Below are 13,697 nucleotides of genomic sequence, written 5' to 3'. Positions count from 1 at the left end.
GCAAGATCCTCCAAGCTAAGCTCAATCACAATTCACAACCCACGAGCTAAATTGACCCTCAGGCCTCAGTCCTAAAGTCTATCAGTTATACTCAATAATAAAATAGCGGATATAGGCACTCTCGTCTAGTCTACATAGTATAAAAGTCAAGTTTTTTCTTGACTTCTGATTGGCTATTGAGTTTTTACATGTGGGTCCCTCCATGTTATCTATTTTATTTAATTACCGTTCCTCCTCCACCCAATTCCTATTCCTATCTCATATTCCTATTTTAATTAATGTCATAATTTACATACATTCAACGAGTTTAACATGTCAAATGCCTTTAATATAATTTTAATAAAATACGGTTGTATATTATCTAATATTTATCAAATATTCAAATTTTCAAATATGAACTATTTATATTGTCACGATATTAAACACTTAATCACGTTCAATTATATGTTCATGTATCTAATGATAGTGTATTAGCACCTGCTATTACTATCCGTGTATTTTTTGCATGGGTATAAAACTAGTTGACGAGTGAAGTGGTGGGATCATTTGGTGTTTTAAACTGACTGTTACAAGTCCTTTGGTAGAGTGGATTATTTATTGGTGGGGTCATTTGGTGAATTTATACGAATTCCAAAACAAACACATTGGCTGATTGGCGTTTCTTCACCTGATTGACTCTCTTCTTAATTCTTCCCCCTTTCCAAAAATGGTAGGAAAATTACAACTAAAACCCTAGAATTATTCAATTCAATTTTCAAGTTCCAAAGCTAAATCAATCGCACAATCAGCTTCTTAACAGCAGGTATTACTTCGATCTTTCTCCTTTTTCAACTTCAATTGTATAATTTTGTTGTTTTTTTAAGCATTGCGTTTGACTGATTGTAGTATTGCAAAAGGATAATTGATTTACGGAGTACTTCAATTATGTGGTTGTTTGATTGGAATTTGAATTTTGGATTTTAGGATGTAATGAAATTCTTAGGAATTGCTTAAAATTTGTGTTGTTTAGCTGACAATATTTGGGGGGATTGTATGTGTTGATGAAGTTCCGCATTACGGAAATGGTAGGAAGTTGCTTATCTACGAGAATTTTCATGGTAGTGACAATTCTGACTAATAATGTGAGTTATGAATGAGTCAAGTTATGTTCTTTAAAGTGGAAATTCATGGAAATTGTATTTCGCACATTAGCTAATCTGTAGTAAAGGAGTCGAAACTCGAAAGTGGGAACGGAATCGTTTTGTGATGCAAAAAAAAAGAAGAAACCTGACGTAGTGGGCAATCTTGGATTGAGTAGAATATTTGGCAATGTATGTTGTGTTTTCGCGAGCCTTTGAAAATTTTGCTGTTGGACTAAGCTTAGGCTGTTAGGAATGATAAAGTTGCATTAGGAGTTAGGACTTGGTGGTGGAGTAGGGTAGTAAGACTAGTAACTGACATTTAGCTAGCTGAATTTACGTGAACCCACTGTTATTATGTAATCAAACTTTCAAGGCTTTGCTGACCTACTTTTCGGCCTCACCATTTTAAGATTATGTGGTTGAACCGTTGGAGGTCATAGTTTGTTGTTTACTCGCTGACCAAGTTTGACTCCTTCAGTGTGTTTACTTCGTCTTTTGGCAGGCTAGCTACAAGCAACAGTTAGTCTGCTGTTGCTGCTTTTGTTCATGGAGTCGTGCAATTGTATTGAGCCACAATGGCCACCAGATGATTTGTTGATGAAATATCAGTATATATCAGATTTCTTCATTGCCCTTGCTTACTTTTCAATCCCTTTGGAGCTTATCTACTTTGTTAAAAAATCGGCTGTGTTTCCGTATAGATGGGTGCTTGTGCAGTTTGGTGCGTTTATCGTGCTTTGTGGAGCAACACATCTAATTAATTTATGGACCTTTAGAATACATACAAAAACAGTTGAAGTAGTTATGACCACTGCAAAGCTTCTAACAGCTGTGGTCTCGTGTGCCACTGCTCTTATGCTCGTACATATTATCCCTGACTTATTGAGTGTTAAAACGCGGGAATTGTTCTTGAAAAATAAGGCTGCACAACTGGATAGGGAAATGGGCCTCATTCGTACGCAAGAAGAAACAGGACGACATGTAAGAATGCTGACACATGAGATAAGAAGTACCCTTGATAGACATACAATTCTTAAGACGACTCTTGTTGAATTGGGTAGGACTCTGGCACTGGAAGAGTGTGCGTTATGGATGCCAACACGTACTGGCTTGGAACTTCAGCTTGCTTACACACTCCGTCAACAAAATCCTGTTGGTTATACTGTGCCCATTCAGCTGCCTGTAATCAATCACGTATTCAGTACAAATCGTGCTGTTAAAATATCACCAAATTGTCCTGTAGCTAGAATCCGTCCCATTATGGGGAAGTACATGCCTGGGGAGGTAGTCGCTGTCCGTGTGCCCCTTCTTCATCTTTCTAATTTTCAAATTAATGATTGGCCAGAGCTATCTACTAAGCGGTACGCATTAATGGTATTGATGTTACCTTCAGACAGTGCTAGACAATGGCATGTTCATGAGCTGGACCTTGTCGAAGTTGTTGCAGATCAGGTTTGTATATGTCTTGCAAGTCTAATTTATTGGATTATCAGAATCATTCATTGTGTTTTGAAGTAAATCTATTTCCTATTTCCATTTTTGTGTGATAGGTTACATACACAACTCAGGCTGTATGATCATCAAATAGTGCAATAACTGTCATTAAGATTGCTTTCAAAAATAACTTTTATAGATCGAGTCTTTTATATGAGGATACATCATAGCAGAGTATAATACGTGGAATTAGTTGTCTTTTAATTCTTTTCCTCTTTAGAATTTACTTATTTCTCTTTCTTTTCTAAGTTATTGGTGTAGTTACTACGATTGAAGATTGCAGTACATTGTTCATGTGAGTAAGGGGTGTCCGCTGTCATCAAAATAGTAATCTTTTGTTGAGGATAAGAGCTAAGATCTGCAACATCAAATTAGTCGTCGAAGACAGTTATCCCCATGTGAATCTAACTAGGTGTAAAACTATGAATTGGAAGAAGTTTGTACAAACCCAAATTTGTAGGAGGTGGACATTGGGATGGTGAAGGGCATGACTTTGGTTAGAGCTCATGAAAAGCAACTTAGCTAGTTATGTAAGTTAGAAATTTTAATGACTAATCAGTGGCCCTGCTTGAAATAATGTCACAAAATGGACACAGATCATTATAATGTCCAATCTTGCTTATGGAAGGATTGAACAAGAGGATACATAGGTAAGGGGCTAAGGGCTAATAGTTTACTGGATAAGGCGGTTGCCAAACTATTGATTAAATCTGTTTGGAATATTAAAGCAAAAATTGCCAAGGCTCTTTGATAGAATAATCTGTTGGGGTAATTTTTAAGAGGCGGGGGAGGCTCCTCTGTCAGTGGTGGAGTGAGAATATTAAGGGTGTGTTTGGATTGAGGGGTTTGGAGGGAAAAGAAAGGGAGGGAGAGTAGGGAATTTAAAATCCCTTGTTTGGATAGCAAATGAGGGTGGAGGGAAATGGAGGGGGAGAGATTTGGAGGGATCCAATTTCCCTCCTCCAAGCCTAATCAAAATTTCTCCACAATAGGCAAGATTTGGAGAGAAATTGTATCCAAACAACCTCACTCCACTCCCCCACCCCTTCCCTTCTCTCCCTTTCCCTTCCCTCCTTCCCCCTCCCCTTCCTTTCCCTCCACTTTTGCTATCCAAAATTCCAAACACACCCTAAGGGGATTCCGCCAGAGTGTGGTGGTTGTTTGGGTGGTCGTTGGTTTTGGAGCTTGGTGGCTGGCGGGATGGTGGCGGTGGTGGGTAAAAAGGGTGGATGGATAAGGAAACTAAAGCATGAAGAGGGGTAGTAGGGGCAGTTTGGTCCTTGTGTTATCTCAAATTTACCACACATAGGATCGTAAAGAATCTACTGAAACACCCCAAAAAGAAATACGTTAAGAATATGTTGAGTCGGAGGGAGTATGTTTTAGTCATTCTTAAGTTTAGCTCAGGGAAGTGGAGATATTCACATTAACATATTAGGAAAATAGGAAGTGATAGGCAACACCATAAAACAGTTACGTATTAAATGCATAAAAATAAGAAAGACTCTGATTCGAAGCACAGTTTTAGCTTCCTTTTGTAACTTGAATTTAGTGAATCCTAATTAAAAAATCTTTAATTATTTGAGAACTATTTCAAATTGGGGGTGTCTGAGATTGGAGATAGAGATTGTATGGAATAAGTTGTGTAAGTTGGAGTTTGTAACACTTATAAGTGGAAGCAGCTATGGATGGTCAGGCTTGACTCTTAACCCTTTAGTCACGCTTCTTCAGTCTAAGGGGATTCATGTTGAAGCAGGGTAATCTTAAATTTGGTCTAGCTATTACCAGATTGTAAATGAGAATCTATTTATCTTGCATTCTTTTGGATAGACTCACTTTGCTATCTGGTTAGAGTGGGTTGTTGGTCTTGACTGGCCTGGGATTCCACCTTTTTCAGGTTGAGGTATTGGTTGGCTAACATGTTTGTATTTCCAGTTTTCTACATAGATCAGGGGTGTAAAGCAAGGGGTTCTCCATGACTTAGAGTTTTTTTGGTATGGTTAAAAAATGGATGGAGTGATGATTCTGTGTAACATGTAGGGTGAATTTCATCTTTGCCTAATGTTTGGCAAAGGTTATCGAGGCAGCTTTAATTTTTTTTTTTCTTGTTAAGAAGCCTCAGTTCAATATATTTGGTATTTCTATTTCGCTGTCTTAGTTTTTTTAAAAAAAAAATTATGTCTTCCTGTTCTCTGATGAGGACTGCCCAATACTTCGTGATCCAGGTAGCAGTTGCTCTGTCGCATGCTGCAATATTGGAAGAATCAATGAGAGCACAGCAGCAGCTTATGGAGCAAAATGTTGCTCTTGATTTGGCCAGGAGAGAAGCAGAGACTGCCATTCGAGCCAGAAATGACTTTTTGGCTGTGATGAACCATGAAATGAGAACTCCTATGCATGCAATAATTGCCCTTTCCTCTTTATTGCAAGAGACAGATCTAACACCTGAACAACGATTGATGGTTGAGACAATTTTGAAGAGCAGTAATCTTTTGGCAACACTAATAAATGATGTATTAGACCTTTCACGGCTTGAAGATGGCAGCCTTAAGCTTGATGATGGGGTATTCAGTCTGCATAACATGTTTAGAGAGGTATTCTTACGTCCTAATTTGTGGTACAGTTCTTAGCTGCTTATGTTCTTTCTCATGCATTGTACAAGTGCTAATTTGTATCGTTTCTATATGTAGTATCTAAGTATCTAACTCACTCCATCCATTTATATTGTCCCCAGTTGAGTTTGATGGTCAATCGTTCTCGAAGTGTATGTAAAATTACTTTGTAAAATTTGTCAAGTTTGATTTATCAAAACAACCATTTTCATATTATCATGTTATAAAAGTTGTCACTATTGCATATCTTGAGATAATATCAGTCAAAGTTGATACCATTTGACCACCAAAGTTTAACGAGACAATATAAATGAGGTGGAGGGAATATCTATCATCAACAATTGTGGTCCAAGTAATCCATTGTTTCCTTGATGCATAATTTGGGATAAAGTTTTTTTTCTCCCCATATGTGAGCTGAAAGATTTTTATGTTTGAATTTGATAAGATGTCTGGTGTTTGACGCAGGTCTTTAATTTGATCAAGCCTATTGCGTCTGTTAAGAAGCTGTCGATTACACTGAGTTTGTCTTCGGATGTGCCAGAGTTTGCTGTTGGTGATGAAAAACGTCTGATGCAAATTCTTTTAAATGTTGTTGGTAATGCCGTGAAGTTTACAAAAGAAGGAAGCATATCTGTTGCAGCATTTGTTGCTAAAGCAGAGGCTTTACGAGATCCTCGTACTCCTGATTTCATACCAGTAGCAACTGATAATCACTTTTACATGCGAGTGCAGGTAATATTTTATTATTTTGTTTTATCTGTAGATCTGTCATCTTTAGGAGGGCCCACTTTCATTTTCTGTGCTGGCATGCGTAAATTTAGGTGAAGGATTCAGGACCTGGCATTAGTGCGCAAGACATTCCTAAGCTGTTCACGAAATTTGCTCAGACACAAACACCTGCAAATCGGAATTCTTGTGGTAGTGGTCTTGGCCTGGCCATTTGCAAAAGGTAAACAATTAGTGTTCTTTCGCCATGGCTGTCTCATTTACGAATTTAATGTGCACTTGCACAGCATATAAGGGCACTTTCCTTAACGCATTGCGATGATTTATTTGCAGTACAATATCCATTAAATCGCATAATAGAGTTTCTAATTACTCATATTCTTTTGTTCTGTTATTGAATTAGTTATTTGTATTTTGGATCATGTCCAAGCTAGGTTTGTGAGTCTTATGGAAGGGAACATCTGGATTGAAAGTGAAGGTCTTGGAAAGGGTTGCACTGCTAACTTTGTTGTCAAACTGGGAACTCCTGAACATTCAAATGAAGCTATGATTCCATTTGCTCCCAAACCCTTGGCTAATCACGTACCATCAAGCTTTCCTGGCCTCAAAGTTCTTGTTATGGATGAGAATGGGTAAGTAGCCAATATACCTCTGTTAGTTCAAGCATTAAGCTCTCAGATGAATTTTAGGTACTGTTTCTGTTTGGTTAGAAACCTAATAGTTTGATTGTTGTATAATGTTACCCACTTCACTTGCGATTTGGGTCAACCATCAGAAATAAGATCAGATGAGATCTGATCTGGTGCCGACAAAGCCTCCTAATTGAATTTTGTTATTCATCTTCGAAGCACTGCTGCTGACTAGAAACGCAGTAACTGTGAAAGATTTAAGGACTCAAAAAGCACCTTAGAGATTCTGGCGATAGGAAATTAGGCATATCTATATGCAGTTTCTCACTTTTCACATGCCGCCATTGCTACCTTGGGTCAACTTATTAATTTCCAAAATTTGATTATGTTGCATGGTATATTGGTATTCCCTTCCAAACGGAATCAATGATTCATTATTCTTTGGTTTTGGAATATGATCGAAAAAAGCAGAATGTCCGACAAAACTAAGCTTCTTATGTTTTGTAGTACTTGCCTAATTTTTTTTGCCGTAATTTTCATTTTTATTATGTGGGAATAGTTTCTCCGTGCTTTTAAAAAAGAAACCTGCCCTTTGCCGTGCAATTGGTGAACGTCTTTATGGCACTACGGCAACGTTATTGTGCTCTCTAACACATATCTTCGACAACGACTTTCAGGGTAAGCAGAAGTGCCACAAAAGGGCTTCTAATGCACCTTGGATGCGAAGTTACAACAGTTGGTAGCAGTGAGGAATGCCTGTTGATTGTATCCCGAGAGTACAAGGTAATATTCCTGGATTTGTGTATGCCCGGAGCCGATGGCTATGAAGTTGCTGTGCAAATACGGAAAAGGTTCTCAAAACGTCACGAGAAGCCGATAATCGTAGCGCTCACTGGTAGCACCGACAGGGTTACAAGAGATAATTGTGTGAGGGCTGGCATGGATGGCTTCCTATTGAAACCCGTTTCTCTCGAGAAAATGAGAAGTGTGCTTTTGGATCTTCTAGACCGTCTGCCTGTATTCGAGGCTCATTAGCATCTCGCATAGCCAACTCTCAAAATGGGATAGGATTGTTTGGACCATCAGAATTGTATACAAAACTCTCTGCGCATCTCAAAGTGGCTCACCGACAAAGGGTCCTGGTCGAGCCTGGCAAGCACTTTGTGTACATACCGTAGATTTTTTTTTTTTTTTTTTTTTTTTTTTTTTTTTTTATTTATTTAAAAAAGTGCACACTCGATGATGATAGGACATCGCCATTTGCTATGTATTTGTGTGGAATTCAAAAACATTGTCCTGAAGAGGGGTGTTCTGTTTGAGCCACCCTTTGCGATTTGCAGGGATGATGCTTCGGCCATTATTATTTATGAATTATGATATATACTCGTATTACTTTCTATATAAGATTTCAGTTTTTTTTAGTACTCCGTATATTATTGTAAGCAAGTAACTAGTTTAACAAACAAGCCTAAACGTACATAACATTTTCGACTTGATCCAAAGTCGTTAGAAACTGTAAAAACAAACGGATGCTATTATTCGGTTTGAATTCATGGAGCTATATCTCATTACTTAACCATGGCCGGTAGCATTGAAGAAGACATATTAGGGAAGATGCAACTTCATTGAAAGAAGCATTATTATTAGTAGCTTAATTCCTGTGTTAATTTTATATTTGGTTGGAATGCTCAAACATGTGGCCATCCATAAATATCGTGTCGGATATGTTTATCTACTTGTGTATAATTAATTAGTTTCAAACCATTTTATTACTGTACTATTTTGGTTCAAAATTCAAATTCACACCCTATGCTAGATGGCTAGATATTTTTAAGTTTTTTTTTTATTTTTGTTGGAATGCTCATCACCCATAATATTAATTGATTAGTTTATGAAAACAACACGGTAGAGCGAGCCTCTATAAATAGCGAGACGAAAAAGAAAGGAAGCATAACATATCAAGCTAAGCAGTATTACAAAATCAAACAAAGCAAAGCTAATAGTAGTGTTGATTATACAAGTTTGTTCAATTACAATAATGGCTGCTATTTCGACACTCAATTCTTTGAACCCAGCTTATCGTTGGGGCGCACCATTCCCACCTTGTCAGGTATATATGAGATACTCCCTAATATTTACTTATCATCTAATTATATTTAACAACATTATTTGACTTTTAGTTTATTTACACATAAATATAAATATATAATTTATTGTTATTATAATAATCGCGATTAAATACTAATGCAAGTGTTGTTGGTGTGCTTGGTGTATATGTAGGAGGAGACTGCTGATCACTCATTCGCCCCAGTGTAACTACCATGCATCCTTCACTTTCCTCTTTCGCCTTTACATTTTTCTTATCTTTTAGTTTCACTTTGTTTCCTTTATGTTTTTAAAGTCGGACCATATTGTCTATCTATATATGTACCTTGCCACCAACCTCTTCAATAAAATCTAAGGGCTTTCGTTAAGTTGTGTTTTTTTTTTTATCTATTTTTTTTCTTTATTGTTCGGCTCGTCTATGACCTCAGTTCCTTATTGGGATCCATATCCCATATTATTAGGAAACTATTGTTAATATTTTCCATATTGTTATTAGTCCTATATTCTTGCCATAACTTATGATATTATGGTTGCATTGTATTCTTATTTAAGCCGAGTTTGGCATAGCAATACAACACGCTTTTCCCTCATACACTCTTAACATGGTATCAGGTGTTTCGATCCTACAAACCCTAACCTAAAAAAAAAAAAAAAAACCACGAAAATCATCAACGCAGTCTCGATGACGGGCAAAGACGCTTCCACACCAGAATTCCCAAAAATCGATCCGTCGAGCCCTTACTATCTCGGCTCACATGATGGTCCTGGAGCCAAAATCTCCACCGTCACCCTTCGTCGTGACAATTACGACGATTGGAAACAATCAATGAAGATGTCCTTGAAATCCCGTCGCAAGTTTGGATTTGTGGATGGTACAATTAAGAAACCCACCACACAATTCGACTTAGAAAATTGGGAAGTTGTCCACTGTACACTTGTGCAATGGATTCGTAATACGATCGATTCCGATATTCTTGAAGCCATCTCCTATGTCGATGATGCCTCCATCCTTTGGGCCGAGTTGGAGTCGCAGTTCGCTGTGGTTGATGGCACCAAAATTCACAGCTTGAAAACACAGCTTCACAATTGCAAACAAACGAAAGGTATGTCCGTCACTACTTATTATGGAAAACTAAAATCATTATGGGATGCTTTGCTTGTGCACGAACCTCTGTTTTCGTGCAAATGCAACAAGTGCGATTGTCAGATTGGCCAAGCTGCTATTAAACGCCTTGACAACGAGAGGTTACACCAATTTTTTATGGGACTTGATGCGACTTTATACGGTAATATCCGCTCTCAACAGTTTCAGCTTGATCCCCTTCCCACTTTGAACCGTGCTTATAATCTCGTTCTTCAAGAGGAACGCCTTCGTTCCGAGGTCGTTCCTGATGTCTCTGATGTTAGTGCTTTCGCCTTGTCCTCGGCTACTTCCACCGTGGATTGGAGGGTTTTACGGGATAAAGAACGAGCCACCCGTCAACCCTTATTTTGTTCTCACTGTGAGACTCGTGGCCATGAACTCCCTACTTGTTTCTTCAAGACCAATCGCTTTCCTGCATGGTGGGGTGATAGGCCGCGCACTCTAGCGATTATCGTCGCTACGGACGAATGGTCCCGAGTAGCTCACGGGGCAACACGGCTGCAGGGACGACAGGACGCGAAAAGGATACCACTGTTCACGCCAATGCCGTGATGGGTCCAACGGCTCAGTCTCTTCTTACCTCCGATCGTCTAAGCGGTATGTGTAATTGGATTCTTGACACCGGGGCTTCCAACCATGTGACGGGTCTTTTGTCATGTTTGGAAGACTGTAAGAATATACCTGGCAGGCCTGTTTGTTTACCCAATGGACAACAAGTCGTTGCCACCATGACCGGCTCGGTTTATGTTAATAAATTTCTTACTCTTTATGACGTCCTTTATATTCCAAATTTGAAGTGTAATCTGATATCGATTTCCCAGCTAACATCGGCTACTAATCTCTGTTTTGAATTTGCTAAATCTTCTTGTCTTATTCAGGACCGTTCCTTGAGGACGACGATTGGAGCCGGTGAGTTACGGGATGGACTATATTGGATCTGTGCGGAGACGAGAACTGCGGTGGTGAATAGTGTGACGCAACAAGGTACTTTTGATCTCTGGCACCGGCGTCTTGGTCACCCGTCAGATAAAGTAGTCAAGATAATTCCTCCTCTTAGTGGTATAAATCGAAATAAGGACTTGGTTTGTGATATTTGTCATTATGCAAAACAACATCGTCACAGTTTTAATTCCAATAATAAACATGCTTCCGATTTATTTGAATTGATACACTGTGACTTGTGGGGCTCTTATCGAGTTCCCTCATCGTGTGGTGCGCGATATTTTTTAACCATTGTCGACGACTACTCCCGGGCCACATGGGTTTATTTACTGCTTGATAAAACAGAGGTTACCGATATGTTTATGAGCTTTATTAATATGATTGCCAATCAATTTTCCAAAACAATCAAAACCGTTCGAAGCGACAACGGGACCGAATTCAATTGTATGGCTGGTTATTTTTTCAAGCAAGGCATTAAGTTCGAAACATCCTGTGTCGGCACGCCTCAACAAAATGGGCGTGTCGAACGCAAACATCAACACATTTTAAATGTTGCGCGTGCCCTCCGTTTTCAAGGTAATCTACCCACGACTTTTTGGGGTGAATGTGTTCTTTCCGCTGCCTATTTAATTAATCGGACTCCTTCATCTTTACTAAATGGAAAAACTCCATTCGAATGCCTGTTTGGTGCGGCACCCACATACATGAATTTGCGAGTTTTCGGTTGTCTGTGCTTTGCTCATAATCAAAATACTAAGGGAGACAAATTTGCCAAGCGAGGTCGTAAGTGTGTATTCGTGGGTTACCCATCTAACAAAAAGGGGTGGAAGCTTTATGATCTCGAAACCAAGACATTTCTTGTTTCCCGCGATGTTGTTTTTCATGAATCGGATTTCCCATTTGTGACTAATGAAGGCACTGTGATCGAGTCCTCACTTGAGCATGATTCACCAATTTTTGATGAGCCTTTTAATGGCTCCCCGCCCTCGACCCGACCCTTCTCCTTCGCCTGATGGGTCGGCCACACCGACCACGATGGGCCTGGTCCAGAGGAGCCTCGGGTGGACCCGGTTCTCGACACGTAAACAGGCCACGGACAGCTCTACCGTGAGCATTGAACCCGAACCAGCCGCGCTTGGCAAGGGCCATCGCATTCGCTTTCCAAATTCTCGTCTTAGCGGTTATGTTCTTGATACCACGCACGGTCCATCCCGGTCCTCTGACTCACCGAGCTCTTCCGTGTCGCCCTCAGGTACGCCCTATGATTTAGCAAATTATGTTAATTGTCAGTTATTTTCGCCAAATCATCGTCAGTTTTTAGCAGCTGTGACAATGGGTATTGAACCCCCAACTTTCAAAGAAGCCATTCGTGATGAAGGTTGGTGCGAAGCTATGAAGCTTGAAATTGCTGCCCTTGAAAGGAATGAGACATGGGAGCTTGCCGATCTTCCGCCTAACAAAAAGGCCCTTGGTTGTCGATGGATTTATAAAATCAAATACAAGTCCGATGGCTCGATTGAACGACTGAAAGCACGCCTAGTTGTCTTTGGGAACCACCAAGTCGAAGGGTTGGATTATGGTGAGACATTCGCTCCTGTTGTTAAAATGGTTACTGTCCGCACTTTCTTAGCTGTCGCAGCCATTAACAAATGGGAGCTTCATCAGATGGATGTGCACAATGCATTCTTGCACGGTGACTTGGACGAGGAAGTGTACATGAGAATTCCACCCGGTTTCAGTCGCGGCATGGAAGGTAAAGTTTGTCGTTTGAAAAAGTCCTTATATGGCCTACGTCAAGCTCCTCGTTGTTGGTTTGCTAAACTAACCACGGCCCTAAAAGATTACGGGTTCCAACAATCGCACTCCGATTATTCACTCTTTTACTACTCGCAAAACCAGGTTCGGCTGTTTATTCTTATTTATGTTGACGATCTGGTTATTGCGGGGAATGATTCTTCCGCTGTTGCAAATTTTAAGTTGTATTTGGGAAAGTGTTTTCACATGAAGGATTTGGGGCCCCTCAAATATTTTTTGGGTCTCGAAATTTCTCGCAGTTCCGAAGGAATTTATGTTAGTCAACGTAAATATGCTCTCGATATAATTTCTGAAGTGGGTCTCTTGGGTTGTAAGCCTGCTTCGACCCCCATTGAACAGCATCACACGCTTGGTACAGCTACTGGGCCGCTACTCGAAAATGTCGAGTCTTATAGGCGACTTGTTGGTCGTCTAGTCTATTTATCGGTGACACGCCCTGATTTATCCTACGCCGTACACATACTGTCTCGGTTTCTCCATCAACCGCGAGAGGAACATATGTCCGCGGCATTACGGGTTGTTAAGTACCTAAAGGGCAGCCCGGGTCAAGGTATTTTACTTCGAACTGATAGTGACTTGCGTATTACTGGATGGTGTGATTCGGATTATGGCGGCTGTCCGACATCGAGGCGCTCCGTCACAGGTTGGTTCATTCTCCTTGGCGGGTCTCCTGTATCGTGGAAAACCAAAAAGCAAACCACGGTCTCGTTATCCTCCGCAGAGGCGGAATATCGATCCATGGCGAACATCCTCTGTGAATTAAAATGGCTGAAAGGTCTTCTTCTCAATTTCGACATTCATATTAATGTCCCTATGAAGGTATTTTCTGATAGCAAGTCGGCCATTGATCTCGCTCGCAACCCCGTCTTTCATGAACGCACTAAGCACATTGAAATCGACTGTCATTTTATTCGGGACGCTATCCTCGATGGTTTGATCACCACGGCTCATGTGTCTACTACGTCACAATTAGCCGATATCTTTACCAAAGCATTGGGTGCTCCTCAGTTCCTTAGTCTTCTCAGCAAGCTCGGCGTTCTCGACCTTCACGCTCCAGCTTGAGGGGGGGTATTGGGATCCATATCCCATATTATTAGGAAACTATTGT

The 13,697-nt window shown here is 40.0% G+C and overlaps 2 protein-coding genes across 2 annotated transcripts; both read left to right on the top strand.

Moving 5' to 3' along the window:
* The first annotated feature begins 521 nt into the window (after nucleotides 1-521).
* LOC141644027 (ethylene receptor) lies at nucleotides 522-8,003 on the top strand. Its single transcript, XM_074453438.1, has 7 exons — nucleotides 522-802; nucleotides 1,624-2,573; nucleotides 4,841-5,209; nucleotides 5,693-5,959; nucleotides 6,049-6,176; nucleotides 6,388-6,585; nucleotides 7,260-8,003. Exons 2-7 carry the CDS (start codon nucleotides 1,668-1,670, stop codon nucleotides 7,615-7,617), a joined length of 2,226 nt encoding a protein of 741 aa, XP_074309539.1. The 5' UTR covers nucleotides 522-802; nucleotides 1,624-1,667; the 3' UTR covers nucleotides 7,618-8,003.
* Nucleotides 8,004-9,370: 1,367 nt separating this feature from the next.
* LOC141641836 (uncharacterized) lies at nucleotides 9,371-10,384 on the top strand. Its single transcript, XM_074450483.1, has one exon. It carries the CDS (start codon nucleotides 9,371-9,373, stop codon nucleotides 10,382-10,384), a length of 1,014 nt encoding a protein of 337 aa, XP_074306584.1.
* Nucleotides 10,385-13,697: the final 3,313 nt, after the last annotated feature.

Source organism: Silene latifolia, chromosome 2, assembly GCF_048544455.1.
Source record: "Silene latifolia isolate original U9 population chromosome 2, ASM4854445v1, whole genome shotgun sequence".
Classification (NCBI taxonomy): domain Eukaryota; kingdom Viridiplantae; phylum Streptophyta; class Magnoliopsida; order Caryophyllales; family Caryophyllaceae; genus Silene; species Silene latifolia.
The sequence above is the reverse complement of the archived record's forward strand: the minus strand, read 5'-3'. Positions and strand labels throughout refer to the sequence as shown.

Excerpts from the sequence above, each read along its gene's own strand:
- LOC141644027 (XM_074453438.1), top strand. The coding sequence starts at position 1,668 with ATGGAGTCGTGCAATTGTATTGAGCCACAATGGCCACCAGATGATTTG. Across the intron at positions 5,210-5,692 it reads TGCATAACATGTTTAGAGAG|GTCTTTAATTTGATCAAGCC; the intron begins GTATTCTTACGT and ends TGTTTGACGCAG. Across the intron at positions 5,960-6,048 it reads ACTTTTACATGCGAGTGCAG|GTGAAGGATTCAGGACCTGG; the intron begins GTAATATTTTAT and ends GCGTAAATTTAG.
- LOC141641836 (XM_074450483.1), top strand. The coding sequence starts at position 9,371 with ATGACGGGCAAAGACGCTTCCACACCAGAATTCCCAAAAATCGATCCG.